This window comes from Aethalodelphis obliquidens, unplaced genomic scaffold (assembly GCF_003676395.1).
Source record: "Aethalodelphis obliquidens isolate GAN/ISIS:26980383/991018 unplaced genomic scaffold, ASM367639v1 scaffold1, whole genome shotgun sequence".
Lineage (NCBI taxonomy): Eukaryota > Metazoa > Chordata > Mammalia > Artiodactyla > Delphinidae > Aethalodelphis > Aethalodelphis obliquidens.
The window spans coordinates 71,063,886-71,090,297 of NW_020837945.1; the positions used below are offsets into that span (position 1 = coordinate 71,063,886).

Genomic DNA, 26,412 nt, shown 5'->3' on the forward strand with positions numbered 1-26,412 from the left:
TGAGGACAATTAATCTAATCACAAGCAGGAGACAGTTATACTATTTACTCGAGAATTCATATAATTAAGATATCAACTCTTTTTTTTTTATTAAGACAATAAAATCTGACATCCTCAGGAAAGCAAATAAGCACTTACTTCTAAGAAACGTTAGGAATATCATTCAATGAATCCAAAGGGCTCACCTTGACAAAGTCCAGGACAGCATCTCTTTGAATGTGCTTGGTCCTTATTTTCTCTTCCTCATACTGTAGGGCAGCAAGTTGTGCCTCTCTCCGAGTACGTTCTATTAATTGTTCTCTTCTCCGATGAAGTTCCAAGTCTGCATGTGAAAACTAGAACAAAAGTATCATTTTGCATATGCAAGTAGCGATAAAGATCAACTTACCAATATTCTTTATCAATTTGGGAAACTACTGTTGACCCAAGCAACTTTTACTTTGCAGTCACCAAGCATTTCTTCAGATGTGTTTATTGCTAATCTTTTCCCATCTTTGCACTGTGTTCTTACATGTATTATAAAGACTTATGTTCTGTCTGGTGTCTAAAAACACTGTTACCAGCATAAGGTGCACATATTATATTAACTGTAGATTGAAGAGACAGGTAATGAAATTTACAGATATTTGGCAATTAACTGTAATTTAAGTATTATAAAAGAAGAAAACCATCTTAATTTAAAAAACCCCACAAACTAAAACTGAAAAAAATGTTTTTACCTGATTATGACTTGGTGATAGTGATAAGAGGGAAGATGGCTCAGCTGGAACCCTGACCCAAAAAAGAAAAAAAGGAAAGAAAAAACTCTTTGATAAGACAGACAGATAGATAAAAGACAAGTGGAATTTTATTGTTAATGCAGCTTTCTATTAATCAGCAGGCAAACTGTCTGGTCAGCACTGAAAGACCAATTGCATTTTGTAAACTTGAGCCCAAGTCACTAAATTAAGCTACAGGAACACCTGATGTCTCCAACTCACATTTCACATGATGATATCACTGATGAAGCTACAGATAGCTAACAACTGTCTATGTCAGCCAGTGCTGACAATACGGTTATTTGAGATCACTTCTCAAACAATATCGTTTCTTTACAGCACACTAAGTACTACAATCTTCTTTACTATCATGACTGAAACAAGATACGTGTAAATGGAGATGGTTTATACACAAAGCCATTTTATCAGCAGAAATCTGGAATACTACAGAACCTGTAACTGCACGTTTAAAGCACTCCTACTCCCATTTTAATTGAAGGAGCAATTTTAACAACAAAAGTAAAGATTTTGTTGATTTTTATCTTTTAGAAAAACATGAAACCTGATTTGATGCTTAAAAAAAAACAGTAAAACTTGCTTCTCAGTTTTATCAGTGCTAACTCTTATACTTTGATATATATTCCCTGTTGTAATTCCTGAATTTTAAAAATATAATATGTAAGAAACCAAAAACTTAAGCTATTCTACTATACTCTTTCATGCCACGATTTTTTCTTATATTCGTTCCAAATCTTTGAAGTTTTCACAAAATTCTTTTTTAAAAAAAATTTCTAGCCATTAAAAAACTTTTGACAGAATAAATTATGTTTATAATTTTTAAAAGGAACAGAATAAATAACTACCAAATAAATTACTTAATAATAACTTCCTACACAAGGTTTAAAATAACGTTAAAGCTAGGGAAAAGCTTCTTTAACTTTCTACTAATCCTTGTCAACCTTTATCCTAGCACTCCTAATCAGTGCGTCCTCAGTCACAAGTCTGACAAGATAAGAGGAGGAGAGTGGGTTGGTAGGGTAAGACTTTTAACTGGGATATAACCACTAATGTGAGATGAGTGACTCCAGTACTATATACTAGTCTGGGAGAAGAATAACTGGCATTAACTGCAAATTTGTCCCAAACTACTAATTTCACTGTTAACATTTCCTATAGCTTTTATTGGCCATCTGTAGATAAACTACACCAAAAACCCAGAAAGGACCATGTAGACCCATCTCAAATGGGTTTATGTGCCCTGATTTGAACACTATGTTTTAATAATGTTTTTCAAGCAAAACCTTTTAATATACACCTTCTTTCTACTCCCATTTCTTTACTCTCTTTTTGTACCAAAACCTCTTTAAAAAGCTGGTTAAATCTTCATTGTTTCTACTTCATTTCATCCCATTTTATTTTGAACCCACACCAATCTGGATCTGTCCTCACAACTTCACTGAAAACTGCTCTCTTCAAGTCTGAGGCTTTACATGTCCAAATCCAATAGTTAATTTCTCAGCCCTCACCTTACTGAACCTACCAGCAGTATGTGTGACACTAACTGCATCAGTCAATAACTGCATGGAACTGAATTCTGCAAGCAACCTATATAAGCCGGGAAGTGGATTCTCCTCCAGGGTTCTCCAGATAAGAATCCAGGCCATCCAACACCTTGACTTTGGCCTTGTGAGGCCGTAAGCAGAGAAACAAGAGAAGCCTGCCCAGACTTCTATTTCTCACAACTGTAATATAATAAATAGGTATGTTTTAAGCTACTAAATTTGTGGTAATTTGTTATACCAGCACTAGAAAACTAATATATAAGGCAACTCAGCAAAAAGCTGGCTTTCAGTCAGTAAATTTAAGAAAACTGAAATCGTATCAAGTATCTCATCTGACCACAACGCTATGAGACTAGATAGCAATTACAGGAAAAAACTGTAAAAAATACAAACACGTGGAGGCTAAACAATATGCTACTAAATAACCAAGAGATCACTGAAGAAATCAAAGAGGAAATCAAAAAATACCTAGAAACAAATGACAATGAAAGCACGACGACCCAAAACCTACGGGGTGCAGCAAAAGCAGTTCTAAGAGGGAAGTTTATAGCAATACAATCCTACCTCAAGAAACAAGAAAAATCTCAAATAAACAAACTAACCTTACACCTAAAGCAATTAGAGAAAGAAGAACGAAAAAAACCCAAAGTTAGCAGAAGGAAAGAAATCATAAAGATCAGATCAGAAATAAATGAAAAAGAAATGAAGGAAACAATAGCAAAGATCAATAAAACTAAAAGCTGTTCTTTGAGAAGATAAACAAAATTGATAAACCATTAGACAGACTCATCAAGAAAACAAGGAAGACTCAATCAACAGAATCAGAAATGAAAAAGAAGTAACGACACTGCAGAAATACAAAGGATCATGAGAGATGACTACAAACAACTATATGCCAATAAAAATAGGACAACCTGGAAGAAATGGACAAATTCTTAGAAAAGTACAACCTTCCAAGACTGAACAGGAAGAAACACAAAATATGAAAAGACCAATCACAAACACTAAAATTGAAACTGTGATTAAAAATCTTCCAACAAACAAAAGCTCAGGATGAGATGGCTTCACAGGTGAATTCTATCAAACATTTAGAGAAGAGCTAACACCTATCCTTCTCAAACTCTTCCAAAATATAGCAGAGGGAAGAACACTCTCAAACTCATTCTACGAGGCCACCATCACCCTGATACCAAAACCAGACAAAGATACTACAAAAAAAGAAAATTACAGACCAATAACACTGATGAATATAGATGCAAAAATCCTCAACAAAATACTAGCAAACAGAATCCAACAGCACATTAAAAGGATCATACACCATGATCAAGTGGGGTTTATCCCAGGAATGTAAGGATTCTTCAGTATACACAAATAAATCAATGTGATACACCACATTAACAAATTGATGGATAAAAACCATATGATAAACTCAACAGATGCAGAAAAAGCTTTTCACAAAATTCAACACCCATTTATGATAAAAACTCTCCAGAAGGTGGGCATAGAGGGAAACTACCTCAACATAATAAAGGCCATATATGACTAACCCACAGTCAACATCATTCTCAATGGTGAAAAACAAACCATTTCCTCTAAGATCAGGAACAAGACAAGGGTGCCCACTCTCACCACTATTATTCAACATAGCTTGGGAAGTTTTAGCCATGGCAATTAGAGAAGAAAAAGAAATAAAAGCAAAAGTAATCCAAATCAGAAAAGAAGAAGTTAAACTGTCACTTTTGCAGATGACATGATGCTATACATAGAGAATCCTAAAGATGCTACCAGAAAACTACTAGAGCTAATCAACGAATTTGGTAAAGTAGCAGGATACAAAATTAATGCACAGAAATCTCTTGCATTTCTATACACTAACAATGAAAAATCTGAAAGAGAAACTAAGGAAACACTTCAATTTACCATTGCAACAAAAAGAATAAAATACCTAGGAATAAACCTACCTAAGGAGACAAAAGACGTGTATGCAGAAAACTATAAGACACTGATGAAAGAAATCAAAGACAATACAAACAGTTGGAGAGATATACCATGTTATTGGATTGGAAGAATCAATACTGTGAAAATGACTATACTACCCAAGGCAATCTACAGATTCAGTGCAATCCCTATCAAACTACCAATGGCATTTTTCACAGAACTAGAACAGAAAATTTTACAATTTGTATGGAAACACAAAAGACCCCGAATAGCCAAAGCAATTTTAAGAAAGAAAAACAGAGCTGGAAGAATCAGGCTCCCTGATTTCAGACTATACTACAAAGCTACATTAATTAAGACAGTATGGCAACCAGCACAAAAACAGAAATATAGATCAATGGAACAGGAAAGAAGGCCAAGAGATAAACCCACGCACATATGGTCACCTTATCTTTGACAAAGGAGGAAAGAATATACAATGGAGAAAAGACAGTCTCTTCAATAAATTGTGCTGGGAAAACTGGACAGCTACATGTAAAAGAATGAAACTAGAACACTTCCTAACACCATACACAAAAATAAACTCAAAATGGATTAAAGACCTAAATGTAAGGCCAGACACTATAAAACTCTTAGAGGAAAACATAGGCAGAAGACTATGACATAAATCACAGCAAGATCTTTTTTGACCCACCTCCTAGAGTAATGGAAATAAAAACAAAAATAAACAAATGGGACCTAATGAAACTTAAAACCTTTTGCAAAGCAAAGGAAACTACAAACAAGACGAAAAGACAACCCTCAGAATGGGAGAAAATATTTGCAAATGAAGCAACTGACAAAAGATTAATCTCCCAAACATACAAGCAGGTCATACAGCTCAATTTCATAAAAACAAAAAGCCCAGTCCAAAGATATGCGGAAGACCTAAATAGACATTTCTCCAAAGAAGATATACAGGTTGCCAACAAACACATGAAAGGATGCTCAACATCACTAATCATTAGAGAAATGCAAATCAAAACTACAATGAGGTATCATCTCACACCAGTCAGAATGGCCATTATCAAAAAAAACTACAGGGGCTTCCCTGGTGGTGCAGTGGTTAAGAATACACCTGCCAATGCAGGGGACACGGGTTCGAGCCCTGGTCCAGGAAGATCCCACATGCCGTGGAGAAACTAAGCCCGTGCATCACAACTACTGAGCCTGTGCTCTACAGCACGCAAGCCACAACTACTGAGCCTGCGTGCCACAACTACTGAAGCCTGCACACCTATAGCCTGTGCTCTGCAACAAGAGAAGCCATTGCCATGAGAAGCCCACACACTGCAACGAAGAGTAGCCCACACTCGCTGCAACTAGAGAAAGCCCACGTGTAGCAACGAAGACCCAATGCAGCCAAAAATAAATAAATTAAAAAAAAAAAAAACTACAAACAATAAATGCTGGACAGGGTGTAGAGAAAAGGGAACCCTCTTGCACTGTTGGTGGGAATGTAAATTGATACAGCCACTATGGAGAACAGTAAGGAGGTTCCTTAAAAAACTAAAAAACAGGAATAAAGACGCAGACGTAGAGAATGGACTTGAGGACATGGGGGTTGGAGGGTGGGAAGGGGAAGATGGGACAAAGTGAGAGAGTAGCATTGACACTGATATATATACACTACCAAATATAAAACAGGTAGCTAGTGGCAAGCAGCTGCATAGCACAGGGAGATCAGCTTGCTGCTTTGTGACCACCTAGAGGGGTGGGATAGGGAGAATGGCAGGGAGATGCAAGAGGGAGGGAATATGGGGATATATGTATATATATAACTGATTCACTTTGTTATATAGCAGAAACTAACACAAAATTGTAAAGCAATTATACTCCAATAAAGATGTTAAAAAAAAAAAGCTGGCTTTCACCTTGAGGGTGGGTGTATCATATGCTAGGAATCTTAGGCTTTACTTATGATGGATACAGGAGGCAGGAAGGACAAAAGATAAAGCTGAGGTCCCCCCACTACAGGGAAATGTAACAAGAAATCCTTGCATGACACTGGAATCTCAAATGACCACACTTTCAATATAAGGACACATGGTAACTAAAAAGCTATTTTGAGATAAATTTCAAAGATATGAAATGTAACTAAATCGCCATGAACTAACCAATAAGACTAAAAAGTCCAAGTTATAAGACTTCTTTCATTATTCTCCCTACATTTTCTTTATCCATCTATATTTCAGTCTCCTAAAGAACTTCAATATCCTGTCAAGTGTAAGTAAAGAATGATGTATGACACTATCTACACAGTAAATTTACTGTTGTTTAAGAATAGGCATATCAAGTCTACCACTTTAAGATTTCATAAAAACAGAAAGGAAGCAATAAAACCAAAGGCTGGGAATTTTTCAACTACTGTCATGCAGTTGATGACAAGAAACTTTGGAATTCAAGGATAAGAAGCAGTACTCTTGAAAAAAAAAAGAAGAAGCAGTACTCTAAATGGCCAAGCTAAGTCTAGAAATATTGTGTAAGGCACTAATTGTAGATAAAAGATCACTTCAATTGAGATAGGAATGAGGAATATATTGCTGTCTCTGTCTGTGGCTCTGTTTCTAATCAAAAGTTTAAGTAAAATAATTGCAGGACTCTGGAAATTCACTTAGCCCTCTTTATGCATAAATCCAGACATATCACTATAAAATCTCACTGCTATTAAGTATCTTCAAATCAAATAATTATACAGGTAATGGTTTAGGTGATCTGAATTTAGAATGAATAAATCAATTTTACTTCTTTTTCTATTACATAAGCACAAAGGTATATTTCACTTAGCTCTAAATACACCATATTTAAAACACATAGTATCTAAACATCTTCATTATACATAGATCTACACAAAACCAAAATCATTTCATTACCTAATTACTGAGTTTTAAGACAGAAAGAAATAAGTAGAATTGGTTTTTCAAACCTGTTTTGATGTGAATATCTTCTCGTGTCTTCTGTTTTTTGAAATTCCCTCATGGGTACTGGCTTTACTGGTGAACCCTAGGCCAAAAAAAGAAAAACAGATCAATTTAACACATGTATCCACATGTATCCAGAAAAGTGTAATTACACAGCTCATATTCAACTTGGCATTTAGGGATCTGTATATTACACTAAAAATATTTTAACAGAAACTTCAAATGTGAATTTTCATGTTTAAAAGCATTATAGGCTGTATTACTGCTTTGGTAAAGCACAAAACTGTTCACAATCCAAAAACATTTATTTTAAAAAGAGCAGATTTTCTTCACACTGTATTTTATGAATTATAATGACCACATAGTAATATTTACTAGATGATAAGATGTGAAAGTTGAAAAGGATCTTAGAGATCATCTAGTACAAACTTCCATCTAGAACAGGAATTCCTACCAACCCTACCGTGACTTTTGCTCAGCCTCTCTTGAATATTTCTAGTAATAGGAAGTTCACTGGGGAGATTACATTTCTTTACTTCTTCATCATCATAAATTGTTACTTATGTTAGTCAGACAAATAGTCCTGGGGATGCTGGTGGAATACCAAGATAAAGCAAAAAGTAATTTCTATTTATGGTAAAATATGATATTAATTAAAAGAGAAATAGTGGCAATTTATTTATAAACTGAAGGGTAAAGGTCATTTCAAAAAACATTACCAAAGAAAATTAAACTGGCTTAAGTTATATGGACTATATACTGAAAAGTAAAATTATAAATCAAAGGTAGAGGCTCATGGGATATCACACCACATATTTTGTCAAATGAGAATCTATAAAAATAATATAATCTTACTTCAACACCAAAAATAATCATCAAAATGGGTATTCTGGAAGGGGGAAAAAAAAACTTATCCAAAAAAAAAAAAAACCCTAAAAATCAAATGTAAAACTATTTATAGTCTATCTCCAAGGAATAGGTACATCACAAATAACTAGAAAATCTTCCTTGGTGACTTACTCCAAAGGGCTAAAGCTGACTCCCGTAAAGTCTGGACATAATGATCGTATTAAATGAGATACAATTCTAGAATCTTGATGAGAGAATAATTACTCTAATTTCAGTGAATATTACTTTTTAAGTGAACAAAAATCTCTCCTAGTATGTTAACATCAGTGACTTATCACCCTGGTTTTACAATACTGCAATTACCTAAAATTATTGCAAGGGGTACATGAAATTTTCATGACAAAATGAATGTAACATTGGTTTAATTTAAAAAATAAATATGTCATAGTCTATAAATATAAGTCATACCTTATTTATCACAGTATCACTGTGTATGTGACAGGCATTATGATAAAATTAAACAATAGCAGAGTGTTTAAAATCTCAAATTGTTTTTAACAACCCATGTTTAGGTAGTATCCAAGAATATAAAAAAGTATTTCTTCACTGGTTATTAAACCATTTAAAATAATACTGCTTTATTTTATTTTTATAGGTGCCAAACTTTAGAAAGCCTTATGACACAGAAGTCATAAAGAGCCTTATGACAGAATCATAAAAACTACTATATATAGTAGGTAGATGGAATCAAAAAACTTATTACAAATTAGCCAATGGATTAAAGAAATGATAATACAATTTTTCATCAGTAGCATAACGTGCATTTTCACTTTTAGTAGAAACACCTCATCTACACAGCCTAATTAACAATAAAATGGTCAAAGAGAAAGACCACAAGAAAAAGGATTCCCTTTTAGATTATAATGTGCATTGTTAACTTAAGCTTTATTGCAAAGTAGTTGCCCTCTGCTCTAGCAGAAGTGCTTATAGCCTGAACCACAAGTAGTTTCATTAATCACAGGTACACACTGCTATCTGTAGGCTGCAGGACTTTGATTTACAGTAGTTCACTTTATCTTCTGGTTTCACTTTTCAAGGTTTCAGTCACCCACAGTCAACCATGTTCCAAAAATATTAAACGGATAACTTCAGAAATAAACAATTCATAAGTTTTAAATTGCATGCTGTTCTGATGAAATCTCAAGCTGTCCATCCCACCTGGGCTGTAAAGCGTCTCTTTGTCCAGAGTATCCTGCCTGTTAGTCCGTTAGTAGCCGGCTCAATTAGTCTCTCTTGGTTAACAGATTGACTGTCGCAGTATAGCAGTGCCTATTTTACTAAATAATGGCCCCAAGTGCAAAAGTAGTGATGTTGGCAATTCAAATATGCCAAAGAGAAGTCATAAAGTGCCTCCTTTAAGTGAAAAGGTGAAAGTTCTTGAATTAATAAGGAAAGAAAAGAAATTGTATGCTGAGGTAAGATCTATAGTAAGAAGAAATCTTCTATCTGTGAAATTGTGAAGGAAAAAGACATACATGCTAGTTTTTTTTTATATAATGTATTTTAATTAATAGCGTAGTACAGTTTTTGTTTTTGTTTTTTTGTTTTGTTTTGCGGTACGCGGGCCTCTCACTGTTGTGACCTCTCCCGTTGCGGAGCACAGGCTCCGGACGCGCAGGCTCAGTGGCCGTGGCTCACGGGCCCAGCCACTCCGCGGCATGTGGGATCTTCCCGGACCGGGGCACGAACCCTTGCCCCCTGTATCGGCAGGTGGACTCTCAACCACTGCGCCACCAGGGAAGCCCTACATGCTAGTTTTGCTCTTGCAGCTCAAACTGCAAAAGTTACAGTCACAGCATGTGATAAATGAATGCTTAGTTAAGATGGAAAAGGCATTAAATTTGTACAATGAAATATTTCGAGAGAAACAACATTCATATAACTTGTTACAGTATATTGTTATAATTTTTCTATTTTATTATTAGTTATTATTCTTAATCTCTTACTGTGACTAATTTATAAATTAAACTTTATCATAGGTGTGTATATATAAGAAAAAAACATAGTACATATAGGGCTCAGTACCATCCGTGGTTTCAGGCAACCATCCACTAGGGGTCTTAGAATGTACACCCTGTGGATATGGAGTGGGGGGAATACTTACTGTACATAACTTTATCCAGCTTTAAATACAAGAATGTCATTTGAACACCAACAAAAAATACTGTGTTCAAAAGCCTTCAGACAGGAAGACCAAGGGTTTTTTTTTTTTTTTTAAAGAATGATAATAACACTCTATAACATGTCCCACTTGAAGTGACTATGCGCTATTTCTAAAAGACTAAATACATCATTCTCCAAAAAGGCCTCAAGTGTTTCTCAAATAATCCCTGCTCAAAGCCTGGGACCAACTCCAGACATTAACATCACACACACTGAAGTGCAGCCATTTTATTATGCTGACTAGATACACTGAAGAATGCTATTTCTACTTGAGACCCTTGGGGAATTGGCAGAGATTTTGCAGTGGGCTGAATGCTCATTTGTTTTCTAAGGCAACTCAATGCTCCACTATAAGAGACATCCAAGAATTTTAATGGCAAACAATTTATATTCTGTGTGACTTCACATAAAAGCGCCAATATAATTAAGCTCATCATAAAAATTCTATGGTTAAGTTTGTATGTTGCCCCAAAAGTCAGCAGTTTGGTTCAGTTCTTAATTACTGATCAAACTATGATTTACCAGTTAATAACAATAAAAAAACAATAAGAACAACAATGAAAAGCATCATATTCCTCTGCATTTTCTTCCAAGGCATAGGATACTCTTAGGACTTCTTTTATTCCTTCTTCAAAATTCTGAAATCTGTATTTTTATTTGAAAAATAAACCTAAACTTTACTTGAGAGTATTGTCTGATTTTAAAAATAAATCTGAAAAACTCAGTAATAAAATTGGAACTAAATATAATAAAACAAATAATTAAGCCTAAACCAACAAATCACTGCTATGACAGAAACTTATACTGTCATAAACTGTTTTTACTAGGGGACAGCAAAAAATTTAAGCTTAAGTGTGTATACTACCTCATGAGAGATTCGCCGTTGTTCAATATATGCCATAAACTGTGAACTGAGGCTGTCTGAGTCCAGGCCCTTGGGTGGTCTCACTTCTTCCTCTTCAGTACAGCTGTCAATATAGTCAATCTGATCCAGATCATGTTCCACTGTTCATACGACACATACACACACAGACATCAGAAAAAACATTCAAATTAGATAGCCAACAAAAACAATGAATTGCATTCTTTCCTTTTCTGTAACATTTTCTATTCTGAAACTGGGAGGAATAAGTTTAAATTTAATAAGCCTTTATTATTTAGTCCATGGCCACTCACAAAAATAGGCTAAAGAAAAAATCTTAGTCCTAATTCACTATAAAGAATGCAGTAATTGATGGTAATTATTGGAAAACAGACCTCTAATATTTCTCTTTTCTTTGGACAGCTCTTGACTATTTTAAACAAGACAGTTTGAGTTTGTGAGACAGATAAGAAGAATAATTTTTTAAAATTGGAAAATATATATTCTTTTAGTTTTTTTTTTTTTGCATGTTTTAGGTTTGGGGCTTAATCATACCTCTTTAAAGAGCTGGGAGGCAGAAAAACCTAACACAATCAACTCAAAATAAAAGTGAAAAGACAGGAGGAAAGTGGACTTGGTGATAAAGAAGTAGATACTGACGACTGTTCCCTTTCCTGTAACTGTTGTCCATAACTAGAAAAAGATTTATTTTCCTATTTAGAAAATTATTTTCTAGAGGTCAGTATTGCAGATATTTTGTAGCAGTTTGTGGATGGAAGGAAATCATTTGAGGAATTTTTGCTTCTCAAAATGCTCTGGGGTGAGGAGAACATAAATAACATATAGCCACATCATTATTTCTTCTAACACAGTTGGGTGCACCCCATTAATTTGTTTTTAAGTTTAAAAAGTAACTATTTTTAAAAGCCACTTTAAATGGCACACTAGGAAAAAAAAAAAACTTACTACTAAGACGGTTTCTCCAGAGATGTATTAACTCCCAGCCATTATTGTATGGTGGTCTACAGGCTGCCTAAAAATTGCAGTTGCTGGGAATAGTAAATTTGAAGAAGTCTATTTCTTAATTTAGTTTTCTGACTCAATTATTTCTAAATAATTCCATAACAGCAGTTAATATAAAAATGAATTGACTTACCATAATTATGTAAATAGATAAAAGGCTGAAAAGGTTTTAAGTCTACATCCATGTTAGAAACCAGGTACATAAATGCATTTTTCGAATGTGCTACAACTTGTGTGACTAAATCAACAGTTCATTTTATAACTATCTCCCAAGAAAGCAGCATCACTTTTTCATACTGTCTAGAGCAGTGCTATCCAAGAGAGATAGAATGTAAGCTATGAAAGTGAACCACACATGTAATTTTAAATTATCTAGTAGCCACATAAAAAAGTCAAAAGAAAAGGTGACATTAATTTTAATAATATATTTTACTTTGTTCAATGTATTTAAAATATTATTGTAACATATAATCAATATAAAGTATTATTGATGTTTTACATTCTCTTTCTCATGCAATGGCTTCAAAATCTGATGTGTGTTTTATATTTATAGTACAGCTCAATTCAGAAAAACCACATTTCAAATGCTCAATAACCACATGTGGCTACTGGCACAGATCTAGAGATTATTTTAAGTCCGAAATGAACCAATGGGAAAGATATCTCATTCAAAAGCAAGATTAAAATGAAAAGTACTGAAATGGTAAGTGACAGGAGTAAAAAAAGGATATAAGATGGTAAGGAAAAAAAGGCGGGGCAAACCATTTAATTGAACTCATAATTCAGAGATGAAAAGTCTTCTTAGATAATATAATAGATTTCTGGAAAATCAAAGTCATTTCTCCCTTATAGCTGGCCCTTAAAATTTAAACATTAGGATTTGGTAATTCAAACTAAAGCAATATTGAATGGAATGCTAAAATCAGGAGTCTGCTTCAGAAGCACAAGAAAGCAGAAAGAGCTCCGTTTGTTAATGAACTATAAAAATAAATTTTAAAAATTTTTTTAATTTAAATTACAAAATTTAAAATACCAGAATAAGGAAAACTTGGATTCAGATGCCCATGAAGAGCACAATTCCAGATGAAAGAAAAGGTAGACATCAAGGAATGCACTGAATTCCTAAAAGAGGACAAATAATGACCACAAAGAGAATCTTTAAAAAGGAGAATAGTAGGGCTTCCCTGGTGGCACAGTGGTTGAGAGTCCGCCTACCGATGCAGGGGACATGGGTTCGTGCCCCGGTCCGGTAAGATCCCACATGCCGCGGAGCGGCTGGGCCCGTGAGCCATGGCCGCTGAGCCTGCGCGTCCGGAGCCTGTGCTCCGCAATGGGAGAGGCCACAACAGTGAGAGGCCCACGTACCGCAAAAAAAAAAAAGGAGAATAGTACTTCAAAGAAGATCATGGTTAAATCAAGATTAAAAAAGACCTATTCCAGGTAAACTGTCTTTAGTAAAGTTTCCTCCCAAAATAAGAATAAGGGAAAAACATTGTATTTTAATTGCAAGTCTGAAACAGAGAAACTGAAATTTAACCCTAATAGAAAACATTTTTTTTCTAATCAGATGAGAAGAGGAGGGAGGTCTTTAAAGAAAGACTGGAAGAAGCTACAGATACACAGATAAAAGGAGTGGATGTGAAAAGGCCACTTAAAAAGTCAGAGAGATTATAAAGACTTTGGATGTCGTCAGGAATCATGTTTACCTCCACCATTTGTTACTATTATACTGCTGCGATTCTCCTGGTACTGGCTTTCTCTTCGTAGTCTTTGTTCTTTAGTAATTTCTGCTACTCGAAGAGGCAGATCTGAAAATTCATCTGTAGGCTTAAATAAATAGCAGAAACATTAAAATAAATCATTTCAAGTTTTAAGACAACATGGTACTTAAAGCACAGATATAATATATTATTATATATATTATATATTATATATATATTCATTAGAACTTATATTTAAGAAGAAATAGCAAAGTAGTTTTACAGATGCATCTAGAGATGCACATATTATCCAACAATATGAATGTACTTAATGCCACTGAAACCACTCTTAAAAATGGTTAAAATGGTAAATTTTATATGTATTTCACCACAACTTTAAAAAAGAATAGGGTATATATGACTCTATATACATACACATATGAATTTAAAGTATTGACATAAATGTATCTGTATTGATATAGCCACAATCATGTACACACCCACCCAGGCACAAATACCCAAGCAATTACAAATAACAAATGGGCTGTATTCCAAAATTAATTTGCTTTAGACTCCCAATAAAACAATGTTACAAATGGTACATTACTAGTCTTGCTAAACAAAACCTTAATCATTTAACCTAATTTATAGCTAAAATATTATACCTTAGTAATTTAAAAAGAAGAGAGAAAACATAATGCTGATAATTAAAAGAGAAAAATGAGGGACTTCCCTGGTGGTGCAGTGGTTAAGAATCCACCTGCCAATGCAGGGGACACGGGTTCGATCCCTGGTCTGGGAAGATCCCACATGCTGAGGAGCAACTAAGCCCGTGCACCCTAAAGCCTGCATGTCACAACTACTGAGCCCACGTGCTGCAACTACTGAAGCCTGCATGCTGTAGGGCCTGCACACTGCAACTACTGAGCCGGTGTGCTGCAACCACGGAAGCCCGCGCGCCTAGAGCCCGGGCTCTGCAACAAGAGAAGCCACCGCAATGAGAAGCCCACGCACCACAACGAAAACCCAACACAGCCAAAAAAAAAAGAGAGAGAGAAAAATGATATAATTAGCTGAGAAAGTTACTTATTTATCTTGAGCATGTGGATACTCTTCATTAAGGTTCCCATCTCATTACCCATCAGCCTACAGTTCTACTTTCTCACCTTACAGTACCCTTTCTACCACCTCTGCTCAAGATTATACAGGCCCTCAACGTTCAGGTCTCAGTTGTAACTGGCTCAGTTCCCATTTGACCGTCCAGGATATAAAATTATTTATACAACACAATGAGGTAACAAACATGTAAAACACACATGGTAAAAGATGGTAAAGAAACATAATATCATTTCTGATGGTAGGATTATGTGGGATTTTTACTCCTCCCTTGGCTATTCTATATTTTATATAACAAGAAATTGAGTCCACTTAAGACACTTAACCATTTTCATCATTTTATTTTTCCTTAAGTTATAACATGCAGAATAGAAGAAACACTTACTTCATTCCCTGACCATCTCTTATCACCACTGTCCACACTATTGAAACCTGAATCAAGGGCTCCATAGGGGCGACCTGAGTATAATTCTTCATGGCTGCCAAAAAGAAACTTTAGTTGTTAATGTAAAGTTTGAGATTTTAAAAATTAACATTTGAAATAAATCAGATGCAATTTTACTAATAAACATTTTCATGGCATTCAGGGACTTAACTATTGAGAATGAAATGAATATTCATTTAACTTTTTAATATGAAAAATTCCAAATTCAAAGAAAGTAGATAGAATAGTATAATGAACTCCCATGTACTCATTATCCAGCTCTAAAAATATCCACATTCTGACTTCATCTATTCCTCCAGCCATTCCCAATGCCCCCCTCAATTATTTTTATTTTTAACAGTACTCTTTTTCTTAAAGTGAAATTTACATACATTTAAATGCACAAACCTTTGACAAATGAAAACATCTTTGTAACATACACACCTATCATGATATAGGACATTTCTACTTTGCCAGAAAATTCCCACACATCCCTTCCCAGTCAACTTCCTTTACCTCACCACTATGTGCTCCTAAGAGGCAACTACCATTCAAATTTTTTTCACCTGAATTAGTATAGAACATCCTCAAAGCTGTCCAAGATCTAATTCCTGGAACCCATAAATATGTTACTTGACATTGCAAATGGGAATTAAGGTTGCAGATAGAAGTAAGGTTGCTAATCAGAGGACCTTAAATTAGGGAGATTATCCTGAATTATCTGAATGGGCTCGATGTAATCACAAGGTTCCTTAAACATGGAAGAGGAAAATAGAAGAGGAGGATTCAATGCTGGCTTGAAGATGGACGGAGGGGACCAAGAACCAAGGTAAGAAGACAGGCTCTAGAAGTTGAAAAAGGCAAGGAAATACATCCTACTCAAAACCTACAGAAAAGAATGCAACTCTGCCATCATCTTAATTTTAGCTCAATGAGACCACGATTTAGACTTCTGACCTACACAACCATAAAATAATAAATCTGTGTTGTTTAGGCCTCTAAGTTTGGGGTGGTAACAATAGAAAAGTAATACAATTAGTTCTGCTTATTCCAGAATGCATAAAAATGGTATATGTACTCTTTTTCTACTCAGCATCATGTCAGTGAAATTCTTGACGTTTATAATACCTTGGAGTAGAATGGATGAATTGTATGGTAAGCATAGGTTTAACTTAAAAAACAAAAACAAAAAAACCCTGCCAACCTGTTTTTGAAAGTAGCTGTATCATTTTGCATCCCCACCAGCAATGTATTGGAGTTCCAGCTGCCAACACTGTATTCCCAGTCATTAATTTTAGTTATTATTCTGATGGGTATAAAATGTGGTGTTAATTTGTATTTCTCTGATGACTAGTGATAATTAACATCAGTGATATTTAATACCTTTGTATGTGCTTATTGGCCGTTCATTTATCTTCTTTTGAGAAATGTCTGTTCAAATCTTTTGCCCATTAAAAAATGCAACATCAATAACCTTAAAAATATTTTGCTAAGTAAAAGAGGCCAGACAAAATGCTACATAATGTTCGATTTCATTTCTATGAAATTCTAGAAAATGCAAAACTATACTGACAGAAAGCAGATCAGTGATTGCCTGGGGCTGAGGGTGAAAAATATATATCGTGATTGTGTTGGTAGTTTTGTGACTGTATTCACGTACTAAAACTCACTGAATTGCACATTAAAATGGGTAAATTTTATTATTTGTAAATTTTATCTCAATAAAGCTGTTAAAAAAAAGTGCCAATCCATTTTTCCAAAATGGATGTTCCAGTTTTACTTTTTACATATTGTATTACATAAGCAATATGAGAGCACTGGTTGTTCCACATCCTAACATTTGGTGTTCTCAGTCTTAATTTTATTCTTTCTTGTAGATGTGCAGTGGTATCTCATTACATTTCGATGATGACTAGTGATAAGCACCTTTTTGTGTGCTTATTAGTCATTTATATATCTTTCTTCGTAAAGTCTATTCAAGCCTTTTGTCCATTTTTCAACGGGGTTGTCTTTTTTTAAATTAACATCTTTATTGGAATAATTGCTTTACAATGCTGTGTTTCTGCTTTATAACAAAGTGAATCCGTTATACATATACATATATTCCCATATCTTTTCCCTCTTGAGTCTCCCTCCCTCCCACCCTCCCTATCCCACCATTCTAGGTAGTCACAAACCACTGAGCTGATCTCCCTGTGCTATGTGGCTGCTTCTCACTAGCTATATATTTTACGTTTGGTAGTGTATATATGTGATGCCACTCTCTCACTTTGTCCCAGCTTACCCTTCCCCCTCCCCATACCCCCAAGTCCATGCTCTAGTAGGTCTGTGTCTTTATTCCCGTCTTACCCATAGGTTCTTCATGACCTTTTTTTTTTTTCTTAGATTCCATATATATGTGTTATCATTCGGTATTTGCTTTTCTCTTTCTGACTGACTTCATTCTGTATGACAGACTCTAGGTCCATCCATCACACTACAAATAACTCAATTTCATTTCTTTTTATGGCTTGAGTAATATTCCATTGTATATATGTGCCACATCTTCTTTATCCACTCATCTGTCGATGGACACTTAGGTTGCTTCCATGTCCTGGCTATTGTAAATAGAGCTGCAAAGAATATTTTGGTACATGACTCTTTTTGAATTATGGTTTTCTCAGGGTATATGCCCAGTAGTGGGATTGCTGGATCGTATGGTAGTTCTATTTTTAGGTTTTTAAGGAACCTCCATACTGTTCTCCATAGTGGCTGTATCAATTTGCATTCCCACCAACAGTGCAAGAGGGTTCCCTTTTCTCCATACCCTCTCCAGCATTTATTGTTTCTAGATTTTTTGATGATGGCCATTCTGACCGGTGTGAGATGATATCTCATTGTAGTTTTGATTTGCATTTCTCTAATGATTAATGATGTCGAGCATTCTTTCATGTGTTTGTTGGCAACCTGTATATCTTCTTTGGAGAAATGTCTATTTAGGTCTTCTGCCCATTTTTGGATTGGGTTGTTTGTTTTTTTGTTATTGAGTTGCATGAGCTGCTTGTAAATTTTGGAGATTAATCCTTTGTCAGTTGCTTCATTTGCAAATATTTTCTGCCATTCTGAGGATTGTCTTTTGGTCTTGTTTATGGTTTCCTTTGCTGTGCAAAAGCTTTTAAGTTTCATTAGGTCCCATTTGTTTATTTTTGTTCTTATTTCCATTTCTCTAGGAGATGGGTCAAAAAGGATCTTGCTGTGATTTATGTCATAGAGTGTTCTGACTATGTTTTCCTCTAAAAGTGCGATAGTGTCTGACCTTACATTTAGGTCTTTAATCCATTTTGAGTTTATTTTTGTGTATGGTGTTAGGGAGTGTTCTAATTTCATACTTTTACAAGTACCTGTCCAGTTTTCCCAGCACCACTTATTGAAGAGGCTGTCTTTTCGCCATTGTATATTCTTGCCTCCGTTATCAAAGATAAGGTATCCATATGTGCGTGGGTTTATCTCTGGGCTTTCTATCCTGTTCCATTGATCTATATTTGTTTTTGTGCCTGTACCATACTGCCTTGATTACTGTAGCTTTGTAGTATAGTCTGAAGTCAGAGAGCCTGATTCCTCCAGCTCTGTTTTTCATTCTCAAGATTGCTTTGGCAATTCAGGTTCTTCTGTGTTGCCATACAAATTGTGAAATTTTTTGTTCTAGTTCTGTGAAAAATGCCAGTGGTAGTTTGACAGGGATTGCATTGAATCTGTAGATTGCTTTGGGTAGTGGAGTCATTTTCACAATGTTGATTCTTCCAATCCAAGAACATGGTATATCTCTCCATCTATTTGTATCATCTTTAATTTCTTTCATCAGTGTCTTAGAATTTTCTACATACAGGTAGGTTTATTCCTAGATATTTTATTCTTTTTGTTGCAATGGTAAATGGAGTGTTTTCTTAATTTCACTTTCAGATTTTTCATCATTAGTGTATAGGATGCCAGAGATTTCTGTGCATTAATTTTGTATCCTGCTACTTTACCAAATTCATTAATTAGCTCTAGTAGTTTTCTGGTAGCATCTTTAGGATTCTCTATGTGTAGTATTGTGTCATCTGCAAACAGTGACAGCTTTACTTCTTCTTTTCCGATTTGGATTCCTTTTATTTTTCTTCTCAGACTGCTGTGGCTAAAACTTCCAAAACTATGTGGAATACTAGTGGTGAGAGTGGGCAACCTTATCTTGTTCCTGATCTTAGTGGAAATGGTTACAATTTTTCAACATTGAGGACGATATTGGCTGTGGGTTTGTCATATATGGCCTTTATTATGTTGAGGAAAGTTCCCTCTATGCCTACTCTCTGCAGGGTTTTTATCATAAATGGGTGTTGAATTTTGTTGAAAGCTTTCTCTGCATCTATTGAGATGATCATATGGTTTTTCTCCTTCAATTTGTTATTATGGTGTATCACGTTGATTGATTTGCGTATATTGAAGAATCCTTGCATTCCTGGAATAAACCCCACTTGATCATGGTGTATGATCCTTTTAATGTGCTGTTGGATTCTGTTTGCTAGCATTTTGTTGAGGATTTTTGCATCTATGTTCATCAGTGATATTGGCCTGTAGTTTTCTTTCTTTGTGACATCTTTGTCTGGTTTTGGTATCAGGGTGATGGTGGCCTCGTAGAATGAGTTTGGGAGTGTTCCTCCCTCTGCTATATTTTGGAAGAGTTTGAGAAGGATAGGTGTTAACTCTTCTCTAAATGTTTGATAGAATTCTCCTGTGAAGCCATCAGGTCCTGGGTTTTTGTTTGCTGGAAGACTTTTAATCACAGTTTCAATTTTAGTGTTTCTGATTGGCCTGTTCATATTTTCTATTTCTTCCTGGTTCAGTCTTGGCAGATTGTGCATTTCTAAGAATTTGTCCATTTTTTCCAGGTTGTACATTTTATTGGCATAGAGTTGTTTTTAGTAATCTCTCACGATCCTTTGTATTTCTGCAGTGTCAGTTGTTACTTCTCCTTTTTCATTTCTAATTCTATTGATTTGAGCCTTCTCTCTTTTTTTCTTGATGCATCTGGCTAATGGTTTATCAATTTTGTTTATCTTCTCAAAGAACCAGCTGTTAGTTTTATTTATCTTTGCTATCATTTCCTTCATTTCTTTTCCATTTATTTCTGATCTGATCTTTATGATTTCTTTCCTTCTGCTAACTTTGGGGATTTTTTGTTATTCTTTCTCTAATTGCTTTAGGTGCAAGGTTAGGTTGTTTATTCGAGATGTTTCCTGTTTCTTAAGGTAGGACTGTATTGCTATAAACTTCCCTCTTAGAACTGCTTTTGCTGCATCCCATAGGTTTTGGGTCATCGTGATTTCATTGTCATTTGTTTCTAGGTATTTTTTTATTTCCTCTTTGATTTCTTCAGTGATCTCTTGGTTATTAATGTATTGTTTAGCCTCCATTTGTTTGTATTTTTTACAGATCTTTTCCTGTAATTGATGTCTAGTCGCATAGTGTTGTGGTCGGAAAAGATAACTTGATACGATTTCAATTTTCTTAAATTTACCAAGGCTTGATTTGTGACCCAAGATACGATCTATCCCAGAGAATGTTCCATGAGCACTTGAGAAAAATGTGTATTCTGTTGTTTTTGGATGCAATGTCCTATAAATATCAATTAAGTCCATCTTGTTTAATGTATCATTTAAAGCTTGTGTTTCCTTATTTATTTTCATTTTGGATGATCTGTTCATTGGTGAAAGTGGGGTGTTAAAGTCCCCTACTATGATTGTGTTACTGTCTATTTCCCCTTTTATGGCTGTTAGTATTTTCCTTATGTATTGAGGTGCTCCTATGTTGGGTGCATAAATATTTACAATTGTTATATCTTCTTCTTGGATAGATCCCTTGATCATTATGTAGTGTCCTTCTTTGTCTCTTGTAATAGTGTTTATTTTAAAGTCTATTTCGTCTGATATGAGAATTGCTACTCCAGCTTTCTTTTGATTTCCATTTGCATGGAATATCTTTTTCCATCCCCTTACTTTCAGTCTGTATGTGTCCCTAGGTCTGAAGTGGGTCTCTTGTAGACAGCATATATACGGTCTTGTTTTTGTATCCATTCAGCCAGTCTGTGTCTTTTGGTGGGAGCATTTAATCCATTTACATTTAAGGTAATTATCGATATGTATGTTCCTATTCCCATTTTCTTAATTGTTTTGAGTTTGTTATTGTAAGTCTTTTCCTTCTCTTGTGTTTCTTGCCTAGAGAAGTTCCTTTAGCATTTGTTGTAAAGCTGGTTTGGTGGTGCTGAACTCTCTCAGCTTTTGCTTGTTTGTAGAGGTTTTAATTTCTCCATCAAATCTGAATGAGATCCTTGCTGGGTAGAGTAATCTTGGTTGCAGGTTTTTCTCCTTCATCACTTTAAATATGTGCTGCCACTCCCTTCTGGCTTGCAGAGTTTCTGCTGGAAGATCAGCTGTTAACCTTATGGTGATTCCCTTGTGTGTTATGTGTTGTTTTTCTCTTGCTGCTTTTAATATATTTTCTTTGTATTTAATTTTTGATAGTTTGATTAATATGTGTCTTGGTGTGTTTTTCCTTGGATTTATCCTGTATGGGACTCTCTGTGCTTCCTAGACTTGATTAAGTATTTCCTTTCCCATATTAGGTAAGTTTTCAACTATAATCTCTTCAAATATTTTCTCAGTCCGTTTCTTTTTCTCTTCTTCTTCTGGGACCCTTATAATTCGAATGTTGGTTAATGTTGTCCCAGAGGTTTCTGAGACTGTCCTCAGTTCTTTTCATTCTTTTTTCTTTATTCTGCTCTGCAGTAGTTATTTCCACTATTTTATCTTCCAGGTCACTTATCCATTCTTCTGCCTCAGTTATTCTGCTATTGATCCCTTCTAGAGTATTTTTAATTTCATTTATTGTGTTGTTCATCATTGCTTGTTTCCTCTTTAGTTCTTCTAGGTCCTTGTTAAATGTTTCTTGCATCTTCTCTATTCTATTTCCAAGATTTTGGATCATCTTTACTATCATTATTCTAAGTTCTTTTTCAGGTAGACTGCCTACTTCCTCTTCATTTGTTAGGTCTGGTGGGTTTTTATCTTGCTCCTTCATCTGCTGTGTGTTTTCTGTCTTCTCATTTTGCTTAATTTATTGGGTTTGGGGTCTCCTTTTCACAGGCTGCAGGTTCGTAGTTCCCGTTGTTTTTGGTGTCTGTCCCCAGTGGCTAAGGTTCGTTCAGTGGGCTGTGTAGGCTTCCTGGTGGAGGGGACTAGTGCCTGTGTTCTGGTGGATGAGGCTGGATCTTGTCTTTCTGGTGGACAGGTCCACGTCTAGTGGTGTGTTTTCGGGTGTCTGTGGTCTTATTATGATTTTAGGCAGCCTCTCTCTAATGGATGGGGCTGTGTTCCTGTCTTGCTAGTTGTTTGGCATAGGGTGTCCAGCACTGTAGCTTGCTGGTCGTTGAGGGAAGCTGGGTCTTGGTGTTGAGATGGAGATCTCTGGGAGATTTTCGCTGTTTGATATTACGTGGAGCTGGGAGGTCTCTTGTGGACCAGTGTCCTGAAGTTGGCTTTCCCACCTCAGAGGCACAGCACTGACTCCTGGCTGGAGCACCAAGAGCCTTTCATGCACACGGCTCAGAATAAAAGGGAGAAAAAATGGAAAGAAAGAAAGAGGATAAAATCAAATCAAATACAGTAGGATAAAATAAAATAAAGTTATTGAAATAAAAAATAATTATTATGAAAAAAAATTTAAAACTAAAAAAGTAAAAAAAAAAGAACGGATGGACTGAATCCTGGACAAATGGTGAAAGCAAAGCTATACAGACAATATCTCACACAGAAGCACACACATACACACTCACAAAAATAGGAAAAGGGGAAAGAATAATATGTCTTGCTCCCAAAGTCCACCTCCTCAATTTGGGATGATTCGTTGTGTATTCAGGTATTCCACAGATGCAGGGTACAACAAATTGATTGTGGAGCTTTAATCCACTGCTTCTGAGGCTGCTGTGAGAGATTTCCCTTTCTCTTCTTTGTTTGCACAGCTCCCGGGGTTCAGCTTTCGATTTGGCCCCACCTCTGCGTGTAGGTCGCCTGAGGGCATCTGTTCTTCGCTCAGACAGGATGGGGTTAAAGGAGCAGCAGATTCAGGGGCTCTGGCTCACTCAGGCCGGGGGAGGGAAGGGTACGGATGCGGGGTGAGCCTGTGGCGGCAGAGGCCAGTGTGATGTTTCACCAGCCTGAGGCGCGCCGTGCGTTCTCCCGTGGAAGTTGTCCCTGGATCCCTGGATCACGGGACCCTGGCAGTGGCGGGCTGCACAGGCTCCCGGGAGGGGAGGTGGGAACAGTGACCTATGCTCGCACACAGGCTTCTTGGTGGCTGCAGCAGCAGCCTTAGAATCTCATGCCTGTCTCTGGGGTCCATGCTGATAGCTGCGGCTCGCGCCCATCTCTGGAGCTCCTTTAAACAGCGCTTTTAATCCCCTCTCCTCATGCACCAGGAAACGAAGAGGGAAGAAAAACTCTCTTGCCTCTTCGGCAGGTCCAGACTTTTTCTCGGACTCCCTGCCAGCTAGCTGTGGTGCACTAGCCCCCTTCAGGCTGTGTTCATGCCACCAACCCCAGTCCTCTCCCTGCGATCCGAGCAAAGCCCAAGCCTCAGCTCCCAGCCCCCACCCGCCCCGGCGGGTGAGCAGAGAAGCCTCTCGAGCTGGTGAGTGCTGGTCGGCACCGATCCTCTGTGTAGGAATCTCTCTGCTTTGCCCTCCGCACCCCTGTTGCTGTGCTCTCCTCCGCGGCTCCGAAGCTCCCCACCCCGCCACCCACAGTCTCCGCCCGCGAAGGGGCTTCCTAGTGTGTGGAAACCTTTCCTCCTTCACAGCTCCCTCCCACTGGTGCAGGTCCCATCCCTATTCTTTTGTCTCTGTTTTTTTCTTTTGCCCTACCCAGGTACGTGGGGAGTTTCTTGCCTTTTGGGAGGTCTGAGGTCTTCTGCCAGCGCTCAGTATGTGTTCTATAGGAGCAGTTCCACGTGTAGATGTATTTCTAATGTATCTGTGGGGAGGAAGGTGATCTCCGTGTCTTACTCTTCCGCCATCTTCTCCCAGATCTGGGTTGTTTGTCTTTTTAACATTAAGTATAAGCAGGTATTCTTTAGATATTCTGGATAGAAGTCTTTTGTCATATATGTATTTTGTAAATATCCTCCCCCAGTCTGTGGTTTGCCTATTTGTTTTCTTAATATTTTGTTTTCGTAAATAGATGTATTTAATTTTCATTAAATTTAGTTTATCATTTTTTAATGGTTATTCGTTTCTGTGTCCTCAGAAATCCTTGCCCACCCCAAGTCACAAAGATATTCTTCCATATTTTCCTCTAAAAGTTTTATAGCTTTAGTTTTTACTTGTTTATAGCTTTAGTTTTTACTTGTTTTTAAACATAGTTTTAAAAGTTAGCTTAATTTGAAGTCTAAAACATGATAAGGACTCTGTTAAAAACTGGTCTATTAGCATTTCATTTAGTAAGACTGCCTAGGTTGAAAACAACTTTCAATGGTACAAATTTAAAATATGTAGTGTTCTTCTGGTATCAGATTTTTTATTCCATGTATTCTAAGTTTGTGTACATAACTTTAAAAAAATTATTGTGTCATGCTGTCACAATGAATCAGAACCTAAGGTACAGGGAAGGAACAATGTATTTGGATTTCACAGATAATCCAACCAACTATTAGCTCAAAGAAGTCACTTAACCTTTGTAAAATGAGGTTAAACATTCTTACTCATATGCCTTCACATAAAGTAAAAGGTGTTAAGTAAAAACAAAAGAACAGAAACAAAACCCTATGTAAATGTAAGACATTTTTATAACTTGTCAGTTATTTTTACTGATAAAGATCTTACTTTGTATGTATTTAGTAATATACAGACCTATTTGTCCAATGTGCTAAACATGCTCTGATTATAAAGATCCAAAAATATAGGTATTTTCCAGCTATCTAACTCATTTTCCTACCCTCCACTACAAAGAGCATTTAGCAAAATAAGTGTCTCAGTATAATTCCAAAATTACTTCTCTCCAAAAAAAAGTAGTGAATTTCCCCCAACTTCTTATCTTGAAAACATTCATATCTACACAAGAGTTGGGAGAGTAATACAATGATATCTATTTGCCCTTCATCTAGATCTCCCAATTGTTAGCATTTAAGTAAAATGTTTTATGTGTACTGTCTACATGACATGTCTGCTTTTATGCCTGTTTAAGAGTCCAGATCTTAAGGACAGGTACTGTGTGTGTTTTATCACAGCAAAGTCAGGCCAAGGTACCTAATTTTAAAAGCTTTCTGATGAAATATATATTTAAGTCATACTTAAAGAATTCTTTTTTGCAGATGCCAAAAGAAATACATGTATTTCAGGATTTACTGAACAGTACTTTTTAATATTATGTAAAATTTTCAAGTAAAGATTTTCAGATTTCTAGAGGATACTGTTTTATATAATGTATTTTCTGTGAAGTGACCAATCAAGGTAAGCCTAATTTTACTGTGCTATTTTATAAGTGGGCAACATAAAGAGAATAGAATCTTTGCCTTAAGCTATTATTTTATCTTCTTTATTCAGTTACCTTTAGCTTCTCCACATATTTGCTCTTTCTCAGAGATTAGACTGATAAGATTAAAGTGAGACATAGGTTAACCAACCCTCCAGGTTTGTTCAGGATTTTCCTGGTTTTAGCACTAAAGTCCTATGTCCCAGAAAACTCCTTAGTCACAGGTAAACTAGGACAGATGGTCACCCTATGTATAAATATGGCCTTTGTGAGGCCAGGAAGAGTTGTGCCAGCCAGGCTCCAGCTATGTCCTATTAGAAAGTCCAGTCTCTTTAGTAAACTACCTAGCATAAAATGGATTCAAATGCTTATGTTACTCTGTGTGGCAGGGAGATGAACTGTGAATCAGTATAGTGCAGTAAGGAGTTTAAAATATGGCTTTTTTCAAATAATTTAACA

At 36.0% G+C, this 26,412-nt stretch overlaps 1 protein-coding gene across 8 annotated transcripts in view; it reads right to left on the reverse strand.

Annotated features, from left to right (window-relative positions):
• LRCH3 (leucine rich repeats and calponin homology domain containing 3) overlaps window positions 1-26,412 on the reverse strand; it is a 114,546-nt gene that overhangs the window by 31,631 nt on the left and 56,503 nt on the right. For all 8 annotated transcript variants that reach the window (XM_027107302.1, XM_027107297.1, XM_027107264.1 and 5 more), the window contains exons 7-12: window positions 15,377-15,470; window positions 13,882-14,002; window positions 11,156-11,295; window positions 7,224-7,300; window positions 720-771; window positions 186-335 (exon numbers count right to left, since the gene is read on the reverse strand). In XM_027107302.1, coding sequence (XP_026963103.1) covers window positions 186-335; window positions 720-771; window positions 7,224-7,300; window positions 11,156-11,295; window positions 13,882-14,002; window positions 15,377-15,470 — 634 coding nt within the window. The remainder of the gene's footprint in view (window positions 1-185; window positions 336-719; window positions 772-7,223; window positions 7,301-11,155; window positions 11,296-13,881; window positions 14,003-15,376; window positions 15,471-26,412) is intronic.